This window comes from Phodopus roborovskii, unplaced genomic scaffold, assembly GCF_943737965.1.
Source record: "Phodopus roborovskii unplaced genomic scaffold, PHOROB, whole genome shotgun sequence".
Taxonomy (NCBI): domain Eukaryota; kingdom Metazoa; phylum Chordata; class Mammalia; order Rodentia; family Cricetidae; genus Phodopus; species Phodopus roborovskii.
The window spans coordinates 4,150,962-4,165,224 of NW_026126578.1; the positions used below are offsets into that span (position 1 = coordinate 4,150,962).

The 14,263-nt window shown below is 36.5% G+C and overlaps 1 protein-coding gene across 1 annotated transcript in view; it reads left to right on the plus strand.

The window, feature by feature from the left end:
- The window catches only part of Grm7 (glutamate metabotropic receptor 7), an 803,889-nt gene that overhangs the window by 740,002 nt on the left and 49,624 nt on the right, over positions 1 to 14,263 (plus strand). The window contains 2 exon segments of the mRNA XM_051203689.1: positions 4,687 to 4,933; positions 10,471 to 10,562. Coding sequence (XP_051059646.1) covers positions 4,687 to 4,933; positions 10,471 to 10,541 — 318 coding nt within the window. The 3' untranslated portion in view covers positions 10,542 to 10,562.

The window sequence follows — 14,263 nt, forward strand, 5'->3', positions numbered from 1 at the left end:
CATCTACTGGAGCATGAGTAGTTTCTCAGAAGCTACATCTCTGAAGAAAATTGACTTTCTCCAATCAGCCATCAATTACCAATAGCTCCTCAGTTAGGGATGAGATGTGGCCATCTCCTCTCACCCATGTGGGGTTTTTATTTGGCTTTGTGCAGATGATATACATCAAGTCATGGTGCCTAGGCATTCACATATGCAAACTGCCTTGAATTTGCATGATCAAACCAAACATTAGGGAACACTGACTGCACTATTTTAGATAGAACAAGGAGATTACTACCTGAATAGTACAAAAACAAAGGCAGTGATTATGGAGAATGGGAAAGTTGTATAAAGGACACCACTGAACATCAGATGTAAGAAAGGACCCAAAGGCAGGGCGGGAAAGTGGAAGTAAGCAGAGACCAATGCACAATGGGAAACAGGATATAGTGAGGCCTTCCATTATTTTGTCATTGAATATGTATGTATGTATTTATGCACTCTGTTTAACTGAAAAAATTACACATTTATTTTCTACAACAAGATGTTTTGAAAGATCTGAATTATAAAATAGCTAAATGAAACTTAAATTACATCACCTCACACATACCATTTTTTGTAGTAAGGAAACTGAAAATGTCCTGTCTTAGCAATGTGTAAGTATAGAATACACACTATTAGCTACAGTCACTATGTCATAAAGGAATTCTGATTGCTTTGCTTCTGCTATTATAATCTAGCTCCTGATAGCAGAGCATGTATTTGTATACATGTACACATACATACACATGCATGTATATGTATGAAACCCAGCACTTGAGCCTCAGCAAGCACACAGCAGTGGCTCAGTGAAATGGTATTCTTGATGTGGCATTGAAAAGATGTCTAACACACAGTGAATCTAAAAATCATATAATAGTGAATACATGTCATATAATTATTCCACTCCTATGTCAGTGGTTTGATATCAGTAAATTGCTTCAAACTCCTTTCTAATGAAGTGCTATTAATGAGGACTCACATGTGTAAATACATTGCAGTCTGTTTTATAATTCTGGTTGAAGAAAATAGACTCCCCAAATCAGAAATTTGTTTTTCTCCATGGCTCTGGTCTTTCCTCCTTCTCTAAGTCCAGTGTTTCCTTTATCCTCTTAATGTCTTTGAGGCATATTAAGAATATCATAACTCTCAGAGCTGCAAGTTTGTTACCCTTGCAGCTATTCACAGCTTGCTTTGAAACATCCCAAGCTTGTCTTTAACCGACTTGGCTCTAAAACTCTTAACAAAGCAGCTGGCAGCTTCCTCATGTTGTAGGGCTGTTTCTTCCAAACCACAACATTCTCTCCTGGAAGTGGAAAGGAAGCTCTAAGATTCAGAAAGCTATAGGAACTGAAGAGGCCCAGGAAGCTAAGAAAGTTACAAGATTCATAAGGTAATTGTTGGTGAAGGGGATGCTCCCTTAGGCGGAGCTTCAAGCAGGACAGGATGTTGAATAAGATCTGGAGTCATCACTCATGCTGAAATGGGCTTTTCAGAGATGTTCCTGTAGGTAGTTCCGATAAACTTTCTAACTTACCAAGGTAGAATTTGATGAAATCTTTATTCTCTGAACTGTCCTTAGTGCCTTAACTGGACTAACCAAATGTTTTCTTCACATTTTCCTGGAGTGGGGGAGCTCAATAGCTCATGAGCACAGGAAGTATTTTGTGTTTAGCAAACAAGTATTTCAATTCTATGACAATTTTCTTCCGTTCCTGGAGAAATGCAAAGCTTTGATTAAAATGACATTTCAGTGTCATCAGTGGGAGATCTTAAGCTTTTGTTAAAGATAGATTGAACACTCAAATTTTCCAGATTCTTAGCATATGAAAGACAAGAAGTCAACCAATAGTGCTATGCTAATTTCTGGAATAGAGAATACATAGTATGATATGCCCTCACTAATAGAACTAGGAAAGAAGATGCATGAAGTAGACCCAGCTGAGCTTTGCCTGGCATTGCGCTATCTCAAAATGTGTGCATTTGTGTCACACCTGGTTTCTGCTCTATTTCCATCTACTTAGGCATGAACAGCATGGGCCCTTGTAGATATTCAAACCTAAACATCATTTATCCTTAAGTTTAAAATAACTGCAAGTGGCTAAAGAGGATGTGTTTTCACAAGATCCCTTTCCACCACAAGTCAATGTAGCAGGAGTAAGGAGTAGCAGAGATTCCATGGGCTCAATGCCTCCTAGGAGCCCACTGAGTTCTTCTCTCCTCATTCATTCATTTGATCCCCGACTGATGAGTTAGGAGCTGCTATAATGTTCATTTTAGAATTGACAAAAATGGCAAGACCAAGAGAATACATATACAGTGGGTGTTATGTACATCGTGTATGAGTCTTTAAGACAACTGCTATAAGTAATTTGCATAGGCCTTGGCTTACTTTGCTCAACATTTGCACCTAAGTGAGTAAAGCCACTTCTAACCCAGGAGCTGAAACTGGACTCTGTAAATTTATTTAGATTGGTGACACATATACAAAGGCAGACATTCTAAGACAATGTATGCTCTTCCCAAAAGTCTAAGCTACTTTGGCCAAGGTGAAGGATGATCTTTTTTTTACTAAGCATGATCTCAGTTAGCCATGGTAGGATTAGGCTGAAGGGAGGAACAGTCCAGGAAGAGCTTTGTCTATGTGTACATGGACACTTATTCTCTAATGAAAAGGATTAACAATGGTTACTAACTTATTTATTTGGCTGAGTTAATTAGCTAGTCATAAGAATGTGGTATTAACTACCCAAGCTTAACAAGGGTAGTGCATTACATGATAAGCCTCATGTGAACTAAAGACTGACATGATATTACAAGTGTTGCGAATTACATTGCTAAAAGCAAGTACTAAATGTGACATCAAAATGAAAATTTGAGACTTAAAAGCAAACCATTCATGCTAGTGAGCCATGTCAACAACTTGGCTCACTTCCTGAAATTTCATGGGTTTGATCTTTATAGACTCGTGTATGTGAGGTAGGTATAACCTGAAACTTCTCATCTATGTACCTCAATACTTTCTATCTAACCCTTTTTTCTTTAGAGATGAAACACGGGGCTTTGAGCATACTAAGCAATATGTAAAGGTCTCCTCAAGGGATTTTGATCAGAAATACCAAACTTTTTATTCGATCTGATGGAAGTATTTAAAATTTTAAAGAATGTCTATGTGATCACTGAGGTACAGGTAAAAACAAGTTGTAAAGCAAGTGATCCTATCCATCATATATTTATGTAGTACCCTAAACTTTTCTATTAGGGAAAGAATAATGTCTCCAAAAAAGGTCTAACTTCATGGTAATGGAGATGGGGCAGTCTAAAGTCAAAGAAGTAAGAATATAATTACAACTTTATACTGAGGCTGTAATGGAAACTGTCCTTGAATAATGCATTTAAAAAAATACATGATGGGTGAGAACATCCCAGGGAAAATGTTTTAAGAAATAAAGGAGAAAGCTAACAAATTCAAATCCAAAGAACTTATAAAAAGATTCCATGGTTGAATGAACAAAATCTATGTGAGATCTGAAAGCCAGCCCACAAGAATGAATAGTCAGGAAGGTGGAACTCAGAGAGTTGGGGAATAGTAATAAATTCACCTGCAAAAGTAGTCAGGCACAGCCCACATAGAATCATATAGACTCCTAATGGACTTGAGCAAGAAGATAGGGGTTGTAGACTACCACAGACCAATCCTTTGTCAAGGACCTAAGGGTTGCACTAATGCAAAAGGCCAGAGTCCCCAGTTGCCCAGTCTAATTTAGCCTTTAGAACACATGCATGAGTCAGATATATCTGATTTCTAAGGAGCTCTAGGTCATAGGAGGACACATCATAACCATACACATAATTTGTGGCTCTATCCTTACAGACTGCATTAAATCACATGTCCTTTCAACTTCATCTATTTACCAAGACACTGGCTCTACACATTGGATAGGAAATGATTTTTTTTTTAATGTGGTTGAATACCCCAAAAAGATCAAAGCTATGGTGATGAGGGTATGGTTACCATCCAAACTATAAATAACATAATAGCAGAATGAGGTATTATCATCCAATTAGCAATTTACCAAAGTAAACAGAATCAAAAGTCATAACTAGATGCTGGTGCCTTGACTTTTATATTTTATAAAACACAAGTAAGACAAAATGCCTTATTTTGAAAACTGGATCACTACTCTGTAGGTTTGGTGAAGGTGCATTGTGTCACAAAAATGATACAAATGAAGCATTTATTAATGGAAGTCATTTTCAAATAATACCTTAGAATTTATGCATAGAAAATCATATAATAAGTATTTGTTTGGGGATTTAAAATAATATGCAACTTTTACTCAAGATTACAGATTACTGTGATATACTACAACTTTTGTTTTCATTTCTATAATTCTCTCTAAAAGTAATTTAAATCTGATAAAGGGTCTACCCTGAACATCAGACTATAAGATCTCTTTTTATGCATAAGGAATTTTCCCAACATTAACTAATGTAGGCTCAAGCTCTGAAACAGATATATAGCCAAGCTGTCTTCCTTTTTTAGCAGGAGGTCATTGGGATTGCTGTTTTTCTCTTAGCCATAGTCATTTTTGACACCGCTTTAAGTATTCATGCACCCTCTGCGGTCATTTGTAATAGTGCCTTGTGTGTTGTGTCTCCTAGCTCTACATACAAACTACCACACTTACAATCTCCATGAACCTAAGTGCGTCAGTGGCGCTGGGAATGCTATACATGCCGAAAGTGTACATCATCATTTTCCACCCTGAACTCAATGTCCAGAAAAGGAAGCGAAGCTTCAAGGCCGTAGTCACAGCAGCCACGATGTCATCAAGGCTGTCACACAAACCCAGTGACAGGCCCAACGGTGAGGCAAAAACAGAACTCTGTGAAAACGTAGACCCAAACAGTAAGTAACTCTCTTCATATTTCCACCCTACATGAGACTATTCTGGAAAATGTGATGTGTGATGCTGCTCTATGGAGGAAGTTTACCTTGTGGATGGTTTGTCCTGATAAATGGTAACTTTCACTCTTGTGGATTGGATTAATTTCTGCTACCAATTTCTTGGCAGGAAGATTTTCAGAGTTCTGACAATACTCCTCATTCTCTTGTCTTTTTGTCCTTTGCTCCAGAAACACCCAGTGGGAATAAACATGTCTGTCAGGGTTCTTTCAACAGGCCTTTCCCACTAGGGGAGTGACTTCCTCTTAGGAGTTTTCTGCTGGGAAAACAACTTCCTGTTAGAGAAGTAGCTATATCTGGTAAACTGTAGCCATAAAGTAAAATTAAAAACTTGAAGAATTTTAGAAGTATGCCTTCCTTCCACAGGGATGTAAATGTGAAGAAATTATTTCAAATATGTCTTTTAGAAACACAATCATGAAATATTAGATAACGCTATTAAATTTTCATTTAAGTATACAGGGTCATAGATGGCCATGCTAAAGGCAGCATACACTTGGGGAAAGTAACTCCTAAGACACTGAAGAAGGAAGTCATGCTGTGGAGGACAAAAACTGAGAGCTGTGATTCAGAAGTGTTAGCCTCAATACACTGTATCTTATATCCCACTGCTAGGTGGTCAGTGTTTCTGTGAAGGACCTAAAATAAGATGGATGTAGGATATCACATAACACTACATTGACTCAGATGTTAGCTGCATAAAAGTTCTAAATTATCATTTTTTTAACAGTGTGGTAGTAAGTATAGATTTCAGAGTAAAAGCCCTAGGAATAGGATTTGCATTCCAGGAATATTTTGACCAATTCAGAAACTGGCATTCAGGGTAGTAATTTCTGTTTTTAAAATAAGAGAATTCAGACTTTCTATCAAGTCATTCAACGTACATTGGTTTTAAATTATGAGCAACTCTTACCATACCTATATTTAGAACCAAACACACAGGAATTCAATAGGCCAGAGAGCTTAGTTTTAATGAATACTGTACAAAGACCCATGATCTTGTCCCATGTTCATTTATGAATGGATGTACAAATATCAGGAAACACTTTCAAAATAAGCATGGCCTTCACTCAGAATTTCAATTCTGAAGAGATTATGCGATAGATAACACTGGAGGAGGCAGAGGATTGTCCCCAAAAGAAAGGAGAAACAGAATGAGGACATAAGCTCTGCCATGACTCCAGAGCAACTGGCTAAGGAGACCTGGGAAGAGCATGCCTTCTGAGTGATGTAGGAAGCACAACTGAGTTCAAATCCAAGCCTCTTCAATTATCATCATGTGACTGAGAGCTATAGAGTTTTTCTAAGCTCAGTATCTTTTTGTCCACTGAGGAAGTAATATTACCTATGTAATAAATGTGTTATAAAATACTTATCTAACAAATTTCTTCTGCATGCCAATGGATCAAATTCCAGAAGAAGCAAAGCATTTTTAAAAGTCCATTTGCGAGTACTCACATAGATATGATATAGTACAGTTAAAAATAGTCTAAATGACACGAGGTAGGGTAGATAAAACTGAACACCCAAAAGTAATTCATATGTAGGCTTATAGTCATAATTATATTCATTTTCTGTAGCTATTTACAATAGACTTGTACCAAATTTCCATTTCATGGATACTTTATATATTATTCTAATAACAATTTTTAATCATATATGTATATCCATATTTACCCAAGCACACAAACTTAACAAGATTTTTTCCCCATGTCAGTGAGCAGGAAAGTTGAAAGTCTCTTTTCTATATTTGTATTGTAAAAATGAACAAATATGAACTTATAAATCCTGACAACTAATCCTATAATACTTAAGAATTAATAACATTTGACTGTAGCTTATTTTTTGTTTGTATCAATACCTGTTGTATGTTTGAGTAGTTTCTGAAATGTAAACACTAACATTAATACTATCACTGCATAAGGCATGTTTAAATATATATATATCACATGGAAACTTTATATGAAAGAGCTCGTATTTATTCACAGCAATTCAATGGAGAGTATGCTCTTGAAGCCTCAATTCAGGGAGGTGCTGTAACATAGCCAGTCATGCACATACTTAGCATCTAAGGTTTAATCGACCCAGGTTTTACTCCTAAACCCATGCTTATTCCTCTTTACTACTGTGTATCCTAAAACATAACTAGCAGAACAAATCCCTAATGAATACATTACTCTTTTGGCTCTTTTACTTGGTAATATAGCTCATATAACAACAACAACAATAATAATTTGACTGATGAGTGTGGCAGTAGTGGTACTAGTGATAGTGCTGCTGGTGGTGGTGAAGGTGTTTCGACACGTTGTACTGTGAAATGAGTGGTTGCTTATTGTATTGTCTACAGACAGTTATACATACATTTAGAGGAGGCCGCCCAGGTAGAGGCCTTATCATACTAACTCCATAATTCAAATAGTGTTGTGTCAATTGAAATCATATCAATAATATCACTGTCTCACTGAGAAATCATTGGACAGCCATCCTTAATTTTTTTTGACTGTGTAGTTGTTCTGGTATTTATAGTCATAACAAAGACTCCAGGAAAGAAAGAAAGATAGGAAGCAAGGAAGGGAGGAAGGAAGGAAGGAAGGAAGGAAGGAAGGAAGGAAGGAAGGAAGGAAAAAGTGAATAGTACAATCACATACAGTGTTTTCCACTCAACCAGTCTGAAATATGTTTGAAATCCTGCTAGCTCTTCTGGCATTATGTATCCAATACCCTAAAACAACACAAAGGATAACTAGAAATTGGCTGAACCACATGGAAAGATTCATGTATCTCCAAACACTGGGGTTTCTGATGGCCCAGCTCTTGCAGAGCATTGAAAGACCACATTGCTCCAAAGCCATCCAACAGCACTGCAACAGTGTGTTCTGAATACATGTTGTCTAATACAGCCAGCATAAACCCCAGTGTCTCTCAAGCACCCGAAAGTACAGCTTTTCAAATGACAGGATGTACCTTGTTTTTATCTGACTTTGTTTTAAATACATAACCAGCCATTGCTTTAAGTATTGCACTGTTGTTCACAGGTCTGGAAATGTGTGTGTATTAAAGGGAAAAGTTTAATCTTGGGATGTCCAGTCTGAGTCCATAGTGGAGACTGGCTCTGTCATATTAGCATTAGTGATTATCTGAAAGAAATATAGCTTAAAGGAATGAAATAATTTGAGATGAAACAAACATCATTTGAAATGTTCCCCAACCAAGCTTCTAATGTGGAAAATGAAATATCAAATTCAATTGTATTGGAATCTGTTACCTGAAAGTCAAAAATATGTCTAATTTGTATTAAGACTAGTGAAAATTTGTCAGTGAAAATAGACAAGAATGTTCTGGTGCTATGAGATGTCATAATATCATATTATACTGAAAACCAAGAATGGCTCAAACCATCTCCAAAAATCTAAATTTTGGCAATGGAAACACCGGAAATATTTGCTTAATTTAAGATATCTGGTAAAAATTATAAATAATATATGCATTTGAAAATATGCATCTTTCCAATGGGAAATTCTTTCTGAAGGTGGTGGAAGATACGTAAGAAGACAGGCCAGTTCATAGTATGAACTTCAAAGTAATTAACGGACCAGAAATGCTCTCCAACTCATCTTTTCTCTGAATACTTAGTGTGAATGTATCTCAGTCCTTGGTGTTTTCATCTTGAACAGCTCCACTCCATCACTGCAGCTTGCCATCTGGCGCATGACCGCTTCCACTCATCCACCTCCACACTGCACACGTCTACATGAAAATGAGCTTGCTTCTTGGACTATAATGTGCAGATATTAAAACTGCCCTCTGCACTGCATTACTCTTCAAGGATTGAAATTTTCCTCTCAAGTTGCTCCTTCAGTTAAAATTCTGATTGCTTTAAAAAAAAAATCTTTCTGTTGGGTTAAAGAGACAAACTTGTCAAAGTGTTAATGTTAGCTGTGTATTGTGCATATATTCCATGTTCAAGCTCCAGCCAATGTTTGCCAGGTTCTACGGTCAGACTGAAAACTAGCAAGCCCAAAGGGCATTAGGATAAAACTCCAAGATTTTTAGTTATTTAAAAAAAAATTCTGCTATAGAGGTTCAGAAAAGCTAAACCTCATTTGGATACTTATGTCCAAGATGCTGCTCTTCAGACTTTTCCAAATTCTGGTCTTCTCGCTTACCTCCTGAATCTGGCCTCTCTCCCTGTACTGCTGAATGTCAACTTGCATGTACATGTTCATGGCAAACTAACATACCAAATGAATAGGAGGATGTGGTCATGCTTGGGCTGTGGCTTATGACTATTTTTATGGTCCTTTTAAAGCCAGATGTATATTATTCAGTGGACAGCATGACTTAATTGTGTTGGGTGAATATGATCTGGTAACTTCCTTGTCTGGAATAGTTCCACTCATCAGATTCTATGTGAATTACCCTCTTATCTCAAGCTTCCCTTGGGCAAAGATTGCATTGCACAATGATGAGAGGCTATAAACTACCCTGGTTCTAAGATACCATCCATTTTTTAAGTTTATGTACCCCAGGCCAAGAAATAACTCATCAAAATACTTGGTTGAATGCAGAATATAATTTGGAAGGTCAACAGAAGCTAGTAATAATAGGTAGGTTAGTAGCTAAGAACACACCCCACTTATTGGATAAGGGAATATATAACTGATAAAGAGAGGAGCTAGATTTGTGCTCTACAACAGATAGGATTATGCCCATGAATGTAGAATGTGGGGAAGACCATATTAGAATAACAACAATATGTATATCAGATATAAACTATAAAATAAGATAATTTTAATATAAATGCATTCTGATGTTGCTTTTCTTTTTTATTACCATTTGGCATTGACTCTAAAGAAAACAAGTAAATTCTGATCTCAAAGAAAGAAATCAAATAAAATAGAAGTATCAATACAAGGAAATATTTGATTAATAAAAAATTCTAGGTTGCTGGAAAATGGATGTTGACAACAAATTGTACATGAGTACTAATGCCTAGAAAGCTCCGGAACACATTTCCATGCTATGCTGATTTGTTAATGTTTCTTGTTTTGTTTTGCTTCTTCATCTGTTTGGATCTCTAACATTCTCAACATGGCGCTATTCGTATTCATCCTTCTGGACTAACCAGCTGGTCAGCAAGAATGAACTAGGCTGAGGTAAAAGGGATGACAACAGGTAGGAGAGAGTCAGATAGATCAGTTATTTGGGGGCTGGTTCCCTCAGCTGCACCAATTCAAGGGAGTACAACCTAGCTTCCATTAGTTCTCTATTGGCACCAGCACTCCCATGTTCCTGAATTGTAGTGAACTGGTCTACCCAAATCTATTGTATCCACTGAAATAGTGTGCATAATGTCTGTGGGTCTCTACTATAACCTCTTCTTCACCACCAACAAAAATTAACTGATTATAATAAAAAAGAATATTGTCTGAACATTTATTTTATATATTCCTATATATTTATATTTACTTTCCCTGTAGACTGTATACCACCAGTAAGAAAGAGTGTACAAAAGTCCGTAACTTGGTACACTATCCCACCAACAGTATAGCTTTTGACTGCTTTCCAAAAGGTAAGAAAAAAAAATCTCCTTTTCTTTATTTGTGTGTTATTGTCTACATTATGAATAGAAATGTTTTCATGAATACCATGCATGACAATATTAAATTCTATCTGAATGAATAAATTAGTTTTGAAATATGTCTATTTGATGAGCTTAGTGGCAACTCCAGTTACACGTCCAGTGTATTTACTGAAGAACATGGTTATGGGTGTGGCAACTAGCCAATCACTTTAGAAAATGTGTGCTGTTTATTTTGATACAGACTCTAAGTTAAAATAATTGGTGGTAAAAATTATTTTTAAATGTGTGATTTTTACATTCTGACAGAATAGACCACTGATATGGAAAAAAGGAAATGTTTTATCAGTCAAGTACAAAATCTACTTCAGTAATATTACTTTGTACATCAAAATGAATGTACACTTTCCCAGGAATATATCTAATCAAAAATGTGAGTGGCTGGCCCTAACATTGTCTTGGTTTTTTCTTATCATTTTGTCCACTTTTTTTTTCTTTCTTTAACAACTAGCTACTGGAAAGTTTTATGGCTGGAATTGATGATTTTTCAATCATGTTTCTTTCTCTAAGAAATCAAACTAACTGCAGTGCTTTCTGAAAATAGGGAAAGGTCAAAGAACAATGACAAAGTCAAAGAAATTTCAAAACTATACAGATTGATTACAAAGTTATATCATGGTAATATATGACCTGATCAACTGATCATATGAATGAACTATCTTGAGGGAATCAATTGACTTACTTACTGCTCATGCTCATATATTACTTTATTATCCCATTATATGCTGGAAAAGACTATTCTTAAATAGTGTATTTCTGGAGGTCAATATAAGCAATAAGGAATCACAGGGGAAACAAGTATGGCTTTCAAAATCTTTGTCTAGATGGACTTAGGAACTTCCAGTGGATGACAAGGAGAATAGTGTGAAAAGGCTATAGGGATGCCTCAGCAGATAAGATGGTGTAATGTTCTTGTAGAAGACTTGAGTTCAAATCCCAGTACCCCCTTGGAAGGCTCACCTATTGTGTCTGATATCCTCTTCCAGTCTCTATGGATATCAGCAATTGCATGCCCATGAATGAACACACACACACACACACACACACACACACACACACACACATACAATAAAATAAAAATTTAAATAGGTTGTAAATCTGAATGAAGGACTCCCTTCTGATTGTCTCTAAACATAGCTTCATTTTAAAACCAGTTAGAGGGCCTTTTTCTAGAGATCTATTAAAGTGAGGTCTTGTCATGGAAACTAGGATTATGTTTAGCAATGTGGACTAGACTTTCTCTTTGTGTGTCCCTGACATGGGACTTCTATGAAATCACTGTCCAGAAACCTACAATATGTTCTTTTGGAATGATATTCTGCATACAAATAATATCTTGATTTTTTTTTTTGAAAAAATTCACTTAGTACTCAAGTACAGGACACAATTACTTTCAAAGAGTAATTACATTTCCTGTTGATTTTAGAAGGATGTAACATCTCAGTCTTTAATTTCAGATGTATTGTTTCCAAAGTTATTTCCTTTTCCCTGTATCATCATAGTGTGTCCTAGATTTTAAATAGGGCACTCTTCCCTACAGTGAATATGTAACCATATCCCAGTGAGATTTCAAGTCTCTGCAATACCAGTACTTGTCAAAACACTGCAGCTCATCATTTAACAGTTCTTTTACAGAAGACGTCCTGAAAGTAAATGAGAAAGAATTATCACCAGGTTTAAAAAAAAAAGATAGACTAAATATCCATCTATTAAAAATTCTCTTTAGTTCCATTCTCAGTTGGTGCCTTTTGGTTTAAAGTAAGTAATAGAGAACTATGTGAAGTTGACCTTTCAGTTAAAAGTATTGCTAGAGATCTGCATGTTGGCTCAGCAGGCAAGGGAGCTTACTGCCAAGCCTGACAACCTGAGTTAAACCCTGGGATCTATATGGTGGAAGAACAGACTCCCTGGAGTTGTTCTTTGACCTAAACACACACACACACACACACACACACACACACACACACACACACACACACAATAATACAAATTTAAAAAATAAAGGCTGCTAGGAAGTGGTGCTTACAAACAACACCAACCTTTTCTCTGGAATTATTTTACTTCAGAGATTTTGTCAGTGAGATTCAGAGAGAATGAACAGAGAACCCATATCACACCATATCACAGGATAAGGAATATGAACTGGTTTTTCTTTTTCCAGTGCCACATCATGGCATATTCATTCACTCATTATTGTTTTTTCTACCAGTTTTAAAACTTTTGATAGCCTTATGAACGCAAGTAATATTTGCACTTGAGTTACTCCCTGATCAGTTTAAGGGTAACTTCTCAAAGGAAGGATTCATTTTATATTTGGTTTTAAAACAATTGGGAATAGAAGATGGTCCAAGTTAAGTGATTTCAAAGAGTAGACATCAGCTGTTCACCTTAACAATAAGAACTACCTACAGGTGGAGGCCAACTAAAGAAATGGATCAGGGTCCTGTGTTTGAATTTATTTTTGTGTGACAGTATTCAGAGAGATGAAGTGGTAAAGAGAAAACTACAGGTGTAGGAGTGAATTTTATACTATTTTGCTATTAAAACTTCATTTCAGCCACTGTGCCCCAACAAAGACACACCATATATAGCAAGCCTGGCATTTACATGGAAGAGATTAAAGGAAACAAATTTAAAGTTAGACAAAAAAAAAGTGTAACATGGCTAGAAAAATCTGTTTTATGTAAGGTTAAAAAGTACCCTCTCTGACAGATGCCTAAGCCTGATATCAGTAAAAGCATCACTGTTTCATCTTTTCTTTTATGTGTTTATAAATTTTATAACTGTACAAATAGCTATCAGTTTTGCAACACTTATTTTAACATCTAATTAAGGAAGAGTACAGCGAGAGGGCCTCCCTCATTAAATAAAGAGAAGAACAGTAGAGGAACACATTTGACTTCAATCTCTGGCTTCAAAATATAGGTGTGCACACATGCATTCTAACCTTTATACCTGAGCACATACACAAATGCAAACACATGCATGCCAGGCATACACACAGATACCCCAAATAAACAAATCTTAATAATCATTTCATTCTTGTCATTAATGTGATGGGATTATTTAGCACTGGCAGCTTTTTAGAACTTTGTCAAAAAGGCTTTACATCCTAGTGAGATTCTTCCTCTTTAGCATTCAGTGCAGTGCCCCTGTTTAAACAAGAGACCACTTCAATTTTAAATCCACTTTGAAACACTCTCTAAATATAGTACAGCAAAGAATATAAGGCTACCCCACCTTTGACACAGAATCACCTCAGAAATAAATGCAGCAATAAATCTCATCAGGACTGATCTCTCAGCACATGCTCAGAAACCAATTAATACCTGCCACCCAGCTCTGCAGCTCACATTCCACTTAAAGAATGGGATGAAAGAACACACAGCCAGTAGTTTTACTAGCACAGTAGAGTTATACACATCATGCCCTTAAGTCGTGGAAACTGCATCACAGGGTACATTTAATCACTGCCTGGCTCGGTCTCATCAAGATTTATGAAACATGGGACTGCTGTTAAGGGGGAACCATCAAATGAATGTCTTAGAAGCTTTGCCCCCATGCCAGCCCTGAGGTGACATGAATGGAAGAGAGAAGTGGACAAGTCTCTCAAGGAGCTCAAAACGATGGAG